We start from the raw sequence: 10,592 nt of genomic DNA on the forward strand, positions 1-10,592 counted from the left end.
TAATTAGCAATATTTTAAAATGTATACGATGTATTAATAGGGAGCCAGTGCAGTGTTGACAGAACCGGGCTAATAAGAAATTACTAGTCATCCAGTTTTTATATCAACTATGCATTCCGTTAGTTTTTCAAATTGGTATGTTTCGTCGGGCCGTGAAGAAACATAGAGCTGAGTATCATCAGCATAACAGTGAAAGTTAACACCATTTTTCCTGATGATATCTCCCAAGGGTAACATGTACAGCGTGAAAAGTAACTGTCCTAGTACTGAGCCCTGAGGTACTCCATACTGCACTTGTGATCGATATGATACCTCTTCATTCACTGCTTAGAATTAATGGCGGTCAGATAGGTACGATTTGAACCATGCACAATCCACTAATGCCAACATCATTTTCTAGTCTATTCAAAAGAATGTTGTGGTCGATAGTGTCGAACGCAGCGCTAAGATCTATTAGCACTAATAGAGAGATACAACCACGATCGAATGATAAGAGCAGGTCATTTGTAACTCTGACTGTCAGTGTGTGTGTGTGTACAGGTATATATGGTGTATGAGGACACAAATGTGTATAATGACATGGGTACTACAACGTAAACATGGCTTATGAGGACACTTCCTGTGTCCCCCGTAAAACAAAATGCTTAAAAAAAACATACAAAATGGTGTTTTATGAAATGCAAAAATTGTCAGTAGTTTTCTATAAGGGGTAGGGTTGGTGTAGGGCAATAGAAAATACAGTTTGTACAGTATAAAAACCATTACGCCTATGGAGAGTCCCCGTAAACCACAAATGCAAGTATGTGTGTGTGTGTGTGTGTGGCCGCATGTGCTCTATGTGTCTATTAATGTTGAGTTGACACACAGACTGTTCATCTGATGGCCTGAATAAATGAGTCTTTGAGGATCACAGCGTTTACAGCTGCAGTCTACAGACCCCAAACACACACCACTATAAATACACCATCCATACAGTTCAGAACATTGAAACTATATATTTGAGATTATTCAGCTGAAATTAAGTGTAAATTAATTAACCTTAAGAAAAAATGTGCTATTCACTGCGACTAAAATGTATAAGTGCAGGAAAAATATATACGTTTGTATTGAACATTAATGGAGCAACAGATTTTGTTTGAAAATAATCATTCAAATTGTTTTTGTTTAAAAATCTTATAAATGTATGAGGTGGCAAGGGGGCCTTTTACCCCACGCACGGGGCACACGGTATTGATACAAATACTTCAGCTAAAAATAATGTTTTTTTTTTTTTTTTATAATTTAATACTAGTTCAAAACAATCACTTTAGCAAAGTTTGTACTATTTTCTGCTTATTTTGAAAAATAAAATAATTACATTTTGTTCAATAAATATACTGTCATTAAAATATGTTAATATAAAAAAAATATATTTTAAAATACAGAAACAAAATCATTTTAATAAGTAAATATTCTGAAAGTATTGAAGGAGATCCAATAATAATTGAATATATATTTACAGTAGTAAAAACAAATTATATTTTATTATATGATATGATTAATATCGTGTTTTTAAATATGATGGTTTCATTCTAAACATGGTGATTATCTCTAATATGGACACCCAACATATTATATGATATTTACCATCTGAATCTAACCATGTCATATCAACAAATGGAAAAGTTAGCCATCTATTAATTATCATGTTAATTACTGTGCCTTTAGCCCCAACAGCAGGGGTGCATTTTACCCCAAATACCATACTTTTACATATTCTTTCGTTGTTTAAAAACTGTTGCTTTAATTATCTTAAACAAAACTGAAAATCATAAAGACGACCTTTGTCTCAAAATATATGCATTAATTTTAGCGATTTTCATTTGCTACTTAAATCTACAACATTTTAAAAAACAAAATATTAGATCAAGCAAGCACAGAATCAACTTTGAACTGCGGCACGTGATCGCGTCAAGGATCAGACAAAAATACACGTGCATCTTGAAAAGCGGATGTTTTGGAAAGTGCTACGCCACGTTTTTCTGCCATCTAGTGGTTTAGATGAAAATAATATCAAAGGCGCCTTTAGCCCCGTTGTACCCTATAATAAATAATATTTTAATCACAATGCATTGAATTAAGGTCACTCTTTGAGACGACTGTAAGATCATAAAGTGTTAGAAGTTTTCCCAGACGTTCTGGATGAAATCCTCTTCACCGTGTGTGTTGTGTAAGAGCTGGTGACGCAGACGCTGGACTGGAACAGAAATATCAGTGACTCAGAAACTCCTTATTTTCAGAACGATGGATTCTCTTCTTATCACTGGAATTGGATTCTCCTGCTTTGTGCTGATAATCATGGGAACGTTTCCTCCGTTCTCCTGTTTCTGAGGCTGTACACAGCAGTAATCAGATGTTCAGACTGACGGTTAGCATAGCGGCTAGCTGAGTCAGTCTGGCGGGAAACACCGGCTAATCAACATGACTAATTGAAACAGAGAATCCAGCTGCTTCCCCAGCTCTTCTGCTTTTACTAACAGTCTTCAGTTTGAAGTCACTTTAATTAGAAATGGTCTTAAATATTTTATTTTCATACATCTACAAAGGTATAGTTTGCAAACCTACCTCAGACATAAAATAAGATCGATAGATAGATAGATAGATACAGGTGCATCTCAATAAATTAGAATGTCGTGGAAAAGTTCATTTAAGATGATTATGGTTGGTCTTGTTGGTGTCTTTCTTTCTTTTTCTTTCTTTCTTTCTCTCTCTCTCTCTCTCTGTTTTTTTCCCACACATCAGCAGCATTTGTTGTCGCTCCAGCAAATGGAAAACAGGTGCGTTTCCTCTGGATGTGTTGCACAAGAATGTTTGCAGCCACGCCTGTGTTAATCAGGACTTCAGCTCGTTAGAGCGCTGAGAAAACACTGACCTCAGCTTTTACATGCACAGAGGTCAAAGGTCAAGAGCTGATGCTGACCGTTCATGATCAGATCAGAACATGTGGAGAATAGACTGATGTGTGATTCTGATTCTGATTCTGAGCAGAGCTGAACTGGTGTGTGTGTGTGTGTGTGTGTGTGTGTGTGTGTGTGTGTGTGCAGGGCTCGATCCAGCAGCTGCTGCTGACGCCGGATCCCAGTGCTCTGAATGAACAGTGTGAGGAGGACGATCCATACGTGAGTGTCAGCAGATCCATCTGCAGATTCACTTATACAACATACACTTACACAAGAGAGACACATCACTTTACATCCATAGGTCAAATATAATATATGAATGTGGCACAAAATCAGAAGCTCCCCAAAAAGAGCATTTTTGATCATCAACCTCAGAAAGTCATGTTAAATATATGCATATTTATGTAAAAATATTTGAAGCATAACTTATTTCAGAGATGCAACATAGAGAGGAACCAGACATTTGATGTGTTTAAAGCTGCTAGCGTTCATGAAGTAACAGAGGAGTTTGTGCCACTAATGCTGTGTGAAGCAGCGAGTCCTCAGACTGAGAGAGACTCACTGCGGCGTTACAGTAGAGTACAGTAGAGTACAGTAGACTAACAGCGTCCTCTAGTGGCCGCAGTGCGTCATTACAGCTCAGCGGTTTACTGTAATGCTGCTGTTTCATTCAGGGATTTAGTTTCAAATGCTTTACATGGTACTTGTGTTGTGAAATGAGTTTTATTTGTGTGTTTTATGTATTTTTGATGTTATTTTAACTGCTGTTTATGGTATTGTTTTAGTTTTACGGCATTTGTTGGTCTGTTCTTATGGTTTTGACTGTGCTGTTCTAAATGAGAGCGAGTTGAGTTTGATCGTGTGTCTCCAGACTGCACACACACACACACACACACACACACACACGCACAGTTAGTCCCTAATGATCAGGGAATAAACACTGAGCATGTGATTCCAGGCATCTGGATACGGCAGCGGTGACAACATCTACGATGATACGGAGACTCCAGACGAGGTCAAGAAAGTGGTTGAGGAGAGAGAATATGTGATGGTGAGAGACACTTCACTGAACTCATGCTAGAGGAGACGGGTCACAGGGAGGAAACTGATCACTGCTGATTATATTCTGTGTCCTATTTCTCAATGTTATTCTGAAGCTGAAGTCGTTTTTCTTTATCATCTATGACTATAGACACTATAGTCTTTATAATAACACTCTAAGTGATTCACATCCAGCAAGTGATATTGACTGTATTGAAATGCATTCACAAAACATCTTAAAGCTAACAGTAGCTCCTGACGTGCTGATTTAGGAGAAACTCTTTTATTAAAAATAATGGGTTTGTCAGTCCTAATTGAAGGACTCTTAAATGTTTGAGTATTTCACAAAGCGCTGAAACCAGCTCCTAAATCTGTGAACAGTTAGGGCTAGTCAAGAGGACTTGTAATTCACTGAGACTGAATCACAAAGCATCCACCTCAGAACAATAACATTTTAGAATCATTTCTTGATATATGATGATTATGTCCTTCTTTTCGTGTACAAGTTGGGCAAGAAGTAACAGCTGTTCTTGTGTCCAGTTTGGTGTTCTTCTACGTTTGCACGTCTCACTATCAGCCACAATTATTCTAGTCTGTTAATTAAAAGGCTGATTATATGCATATCCACTAATTGCTTACAAGATGCAGACATGTAAGAGGCTGACGATGAACATATACTTGCTTAATTAGTGACACTAGCTTACATTTTAAAATCCTTATTTGAATATGACATTTCAATTTTAAAATCTTTAATTAAATTTGGCAACATTTTTGTTTTAATATCTTTTTTTGAATATGGCCACATGATGCCTCATTCTTCAATATTTCTGTGATGAACTCACTGACAGAGGCCCCTCCCCTCTCAGCCAATCACTGTGCGCATAGTTAATAAGCTTGATGACATCATCAGCCCTGCTCTTTCTCTCCATTAGTGAAGGTTTGTCTCAGCAGCTCTGGGAACAGGTTTGAACTCTTACATAAGAACTTCCACTGCTGTTTAGGAGAACACTTAGAGCTGAGATGAAATGTTGATGATCATGTCAGAGTGTACTGACGGTCACGGCTCTGTTCAGCAGAGGGAGACAAACACACATTTATTAGTTTATATCACAGCCCAACAAAACCACTGAGCTGACTGTTGCTAGAAGCAGTATAATTCACCAGAGCGTTTTACTGGGCCATATGTACCATATACACTACCAGTCAAAAGTGTTTGAACAGTGATGTTTTTTAAAGAAGTCTCTTCTGCTCACCAAGGCTGCATATATTTGTGCAAAAATACAGTAAAAACAATGAAATATTATTAAAAAGTAAAACATCTGTTTTCTATGTGAATGTGTTAAACTGTAATGTATTTCTGTGATGTGCAGCTGTATTTTCAGCATCATTACTCCAGTCTTCAGTGTCACATGATCTTCAGAAATCATTCTAATATGCTGATTTGCTGCTCAAGAAACATTTCTGATTACTATTAATGTTGAAAACAGCTGACTAGAATTTTTGATGAATAGAAAGATCCAAAGATCAGCATTTATCTGAAATAGAAATCTTTTGTAACATTATAAATGTCTTTGTTTATCATCACTTTTGATCAATTTAAAGCATCCTTGCTAAATAAAAGTAACAATTTCTATAATTTATCCCCCCCCCAATGGTAGAGTGTATAATGTTTCAAAAGCTTTTGATTTCAGATAAACGCTGATCTGTGGATCTTTCTATTCATCAAAAAAAAAATTCTACTCAGCTGTTTTCAACATTGATAATAATCAGAAATGTTTGTTGAGCAGCAAATCAGCATATTAGAATGATTTCTGAAGGATCATGTGACTGGAGGAACATAGAAAACAGTTATGTTAAATACGAAAAATATTTTAAAATGTTTCTGTTTTTTCTGTATTTTGGATCAAATAAATGCAGGCTTGGTGAGCAGAAGAGACTTCTTTAAAAAACATTAAAAAATCTTACTGTTAAAAACTTTTGACTGGTAGTGTATATGGTTCATTTTTTAAAATGTATTTTCTCTTTTCTTTTTATTTATCTATAATATAAATGATACATGCTAATATTTATCTAAATAAAGACCTAAAAAGGCCAAAAGGCATGAGGTCTTGATGTGTGTGCTGGATCAGATCACTGCTCCTGACTGATTCAGTGATGCTCAAGCTTTATTCCTCTGCTTTCTTCGGTTGTTTGGTGTTTAGTCGGAGGATATAGAGTCCGGTCCGATGAGAGCGCCACCTACTGAATCTCCCTCGTTCAGCACTGAGACGGATGATGAGGACCTGGAGGAAGGCTCTGGAGAGGACATCATCATCATCAGCGGTCTGAAAGGTGAACGCGTTCACAGGAGTCTTCAGATCATTCTCCTGTCATTCACTCTTTCACTTCAGCAGTCCTCTGATATTTTCATCAGCCCAGAGTTTGCATGACAAGCTTTCATCTGATTTGTTTATGCAGATTTTTCACATGCACCATGCTATCTGTTTGTGTTTCTCTGTCACTGCAGAGCCGATCAGATCAGAAGGAGCTTCTCAGGACAGAAATGTGAGTCAGATTCAGTTTTCTTCTTTCACGCTTTCTCTCGTGACGATTACAGCTGACTGTATTTGCTGCTTGTGTTTTCTCAGGTCATAACCATGCAGAAGGGAGAGAAAGGAGAGCGAGGGCCCCCGGGGCCTCCAGGACCCGCCGCTCCACACACACCAGGAGAGCCAGGGCCCCGGGGCCCACAGGGAGAACCAGGACGAGACGGCCGGCCTGTGAGTAAACCAGAACAGCGTCTTCAACAATCGCTGTCAAATCATCACTTTTGCCTTGTTTTTACAGTTACCTGAAAAGCTGAATTATTTATAATATACACTACTGTTCAAAAGGGCTCAGTAATATTTTAATAATATTTTTTAATATTTTAATATTTTTGAAATATTAAAAAGCCTGGCTGGCTGGCTGGCTGGCTGATGGATGGATGGATTGATTGGCTGGCTGACTGAAGCAGTGAATTGGTCCTGATGTATGTGAAACACTGCAGTCGATGCTCAGAATCAGATCAGATCATTCTGTGGTTAGTTGATTCTGTCTTTGGCAAATCACATCATTATTGATCTTCACTTGTGAACGGCTGATTGAGTCAGTGATTCGCTGCACAGTCAATGCTTTGCTGCTGGTAAGCAGTGTTAATATGTGCTGCGGAGCGTTGCAAACCTATGGATGTTTTTTAGTTAGTTTTTTGCGAGCGTTGATCATGAAAGAAGAGTTTTTGGTGGCATCTGGCACTGCAGGTGTTTGAAGCAGAACCACATTTATTCTCTCACACACACATCATTAATGAGCTGTTTCCAGAACATCTCAGAGGACAACAAATGGACAGATAGACACATATGCTGTAATAATGCTGAATTTGTTCTCTTACAGGGTGATCCAGGGAAAGATGGCGCTCCGGTGAGTATCTTCTCATGCACAGTTTCTGTGTAGATATATATGATATGAGAGTCTTAAACTAATAAACACTAGGGGGAAAAAGTTTAACTATGTATTCACATATAGAAAATGGCTTTTTAAAATTTGTAATAATACAGTATTTGACTGTTTTACTGTATTTCTGATTAAATAAATGCAGCTTTGGTGAGCAGAAGAGACTTCATTCAAAAACATTACAAAAGCAAACTTTAGTGTATATTGATATATGTTTTTAGTTTTTATATTGTTCTCAATGATATATAGTCTTTGTGAAAGCTTTGCTTTTCGTTGTGAAGTGAAACTGAACAGATGTTTTGCTAGCAGCCTCAGATGTGGAAACAGAAATGGAAATGCTTGTGAAATGCAAGCTTTAAGTCCCATGAGCTGGATATGACCAAACCAAACCAAACCTAGAACCAGCAGCAAAGCAAACTCAACGTCAGCATCAAGCCTTTAATGCACCACACTGGGGTTTTACTCAACAGTAGCTTGATGTTTTGACTCTGTGCACGCTATAGGCTGTGTATTTTACTCGTTCCTGACCACAGCAGAGGAATACATGCTGATGTTTCAGTGATCGTTTGCTTTGTTTTCCTCTCTTTCTGTGACGTTCAGCGAGAGGCTGGACCTCCGGGATTCCCGGGCCTTCCTGGAGATCCAGGTCCCAAAGGTGACAAGGTATGACACACACTGGCTGAATATGTTTTATAATAGCATGCCTAATAAACCTATAGAGTGTGACAGTCAGGTTTCAAAAGTAACATTTGCATTTATTTTCTCCATGTTTAGCGATTAACTGTTAAAGACAGACCTATTAAGAGCTCTGAGGTTGTTAACCGATGGTATATGCTTTTGTGGAAGCCATCAGGCCACATTATTTCAACTTCTATTTAAAATAGTGTTTAACAGCAGAATTTGTGATGAAAAGTTACATTACCCATGATGCTGTGCAAAACTTCCACCAATCAGAGAGTCTTGGTGAGTCCAGAAAAGCTCGTTAGCTCCGCCCACTCACACAAATCATAAAAATGCTTAAATATGTGTATACATGTATGCATATTTTGCAATAAACTTGAAATATTTTGTTAATGTAAATACAATCCAATGCATAGTTTGATATTTCTCCATAATTTTTAATTCGCTGATGTTGTTTACAGCGCTTCATGGGATTGTAGTTCTTTCCCTCATCGAAACCATCGTCTTTTGTCTTTGTCTTTTTGTCCAATTTTCAAATCAAAGTTTGTGATGTTGTGATTCTGCTCATAGCTGGTTGGTTTGGTTCACGGATTATAATGCTTAGATTATAATAACTAATGCGCTCGATTGACTGCTAACATGATGAATTTGGGCCGATCACAGCAAGCGATCCACTCATGTTTTTAGGGTGATCCTGGTGTGGGCATCCCGGGGCCGCCTGGACCTCCTGGACCTGCAGGAACATACAAGTATCCGGTATGTACCATTACATGTTATTATGTGCATATTGATATAATTATGCATGTCATAACAGCAGATGGCCTGACTGTAGCAGGACGGCATCGACGGCTCCGGATCGAGCTATGTGGATCTGGACAGTGACGCAGAGCTGATACGGGTGAGTTATTACAGTCACAGGAGCTGGAGTACCTGCGGAATGAACTCTGAGACACGAAATAATGATTTAACACTGAACAAAATGAGACATGAGGTAGTCATTATATACATGTGTAAGATGTGTGCTTATGAGTTGTCAGACAGAATTTGGTGCTCAGGTTAATTTTCATTTTGTGTTGGACTCTCATCAGGGTCCTCCAGGGCCACCGGGGCCACCGGGACCTCCGGGCCCTTCTGTCGGAGCTCATCCGGGGCCCATTGGGCCTCCAGGGGTTCCTGGAAGAGACGGGGAGACGGGCAAACCTGGAGTCCCGGTGAGTGAGGATCAGTACTGATTCACTGAGAAACAAGCAAGTGCTTCTAGACATGTGTGTCTAACTGAGCTGAAGCTCTTCAGAAAATGAAAGTTCAGTTATTATTTACTCACACTCATTCCTCATGAATAAACGGTCTGATTTTCTTTGAATGGAGACACTGTTGATGACCAAAAAAAAAAAAAAAAGAAGACAATGCAAATTATTTTTGCTCTATTTTCTAAGTTTTCTCTTAAACCATACAATAATTGAATTTTGAGTATCATATAAATATACACAGCATTCAATAGTAACTGATGGATTAAATTGCTGAAAAGTGACAGTAAAGACATTTATAATGTTGCAAAAAAAAATTCTATTTCAAATAAACGTTGTTCTTTTCTATTCACTAAAGAGTTCTAAAAAAATAAGATGTTTCCACAAAAATATTAATGTGTTCAACATTGATAATAATCAGAAATGTTTGTTGAGCAGCAGATCAGCATATTAGAATGATTTCTGAAGATCATGTGACACTGAAGACTGGAGTAATGATGCTGAAAATACAGCTGCGCATCACAGAAATACATTACAGTTTAACACATTCACATAGAAAACAGCTGTTTTACACTGTAATAATATTTCAGTTTTTACTTTATTTTTGTTTAAATAAATGCAGCTTTGATGAGCAGAAGCCAACCAAACACTTCTTTCAAAAATGTTTATGAAAAACAGTCCACAATACTCTTTTATTTACTGTAGTCATTTTTGTAGCTTTGGTGTACATTCATTTTCATTGTGTGGAAAAGAGCAGCGCGAGCATTTGACAAAACATCTCCTGTTGTGTTCCACAAAACTGCGAAAGTCATGTGGTGTGTAAGAGCAGTGTGTTTGAGTCCTGATGGAGGTGTGTTGCAGGTGATTGAGGACTGGTTTAGTGGCTCTGGATTTGAGCTGGACTCAGAAGAGGTAGAGCTCCTGTCACGATGGTAAACTCAAACCATCATGTTCCAGACACAGAAATCTGCTTCTGCCTTCATCACACGCAACCTTCTAAATCACGTCACAATCCAGCGTGTGGAAACGTGTCCTCCGTGATGTAGAAAAACACTGGGGCTGTTATTTAGCAGATGGAATAAAATACATGCACTAAAGCACTACTTCACTGTACTCTAGAAGTTTGTTTCCAACATGGGACAAAAATAGGAAAAAAAAAGTATTTGCGATTTTTAGTTTCAGAATTCTGATTTTTTTTTTTTTTTTTTTTTTT

The 10,592-nt window shown here is 37.9% G+C and overlaps 1 protein-coding gene across 1 annotated transcript in view; it reads left to right on the forward strand.

Moving 5' to 3' along the window:
• LOC107693468 (collagen alpha-1(XVIII) chain-like) overlaps window positions 1–10,592 on the forward strand; it is a 75,688-nt gene that overhangs the window by 40,263 nt on the left and 24,833 nt on the right. Inside the window, exons 4-13 of the mRNA XM_016492874.1 lie at window positions 3,084–3,158; window positions 3,898–3,990; window positions 6,182–6,311; window positions 6,487–6,524; window positions 6,608–6,739; window positions 7,392–7,418; window positions 8,052–8,114; window positions 8,820–8,888; window positions 8,968–9,030; window positions 9,221–9,343. Of these exons, the coding sequence (XP_016348360.1) occupies window positions 3,084–3,158; window positions 3,898–3,990; window positions 6,182–6,311; window positions 6,487–6,524; window positions 6,608–6,739; window positions 7,392–7,418; window positions 8,052–8,114; window positions 8,820–8,888; window positions 8,968–9,030; window positions 9,221–9,343 (813 nt within the window). The remainder of the gene's footprint in view (window positions 1–3,083; window positions 3,159–3,897; window positions 3,991–6,181; window positions 6,312–6,486; window positions 6,525–6,607; window positions 6,740–7,391; window positions 7,419–8,051; window positions 8,115–8,819; window positions 8,889–8,967; window positions 9,031–9,220; window positions 9,344–10,592) is intronic.

This window comes from Sinocyclocheilus anshuiensis, unplaced genomic scaffold (genome assembly GCF_001515605.1).
Source record: "Sinocyclocheilus anshuiensis isolate Anshui unplaced genomic scaffold, SAMN03320099.WGS_v1.1 scaffold987, whole genome shotgun sequence".
Classification (NCBI taxonomy): domain Eukaryota; kingdom Metazoa; phylum Chordata; class Actinopteri; order Cypriniformes; family Cyprinidae; genus Sinocyclocheilus; species Sinocyclocheilus anshuiensis.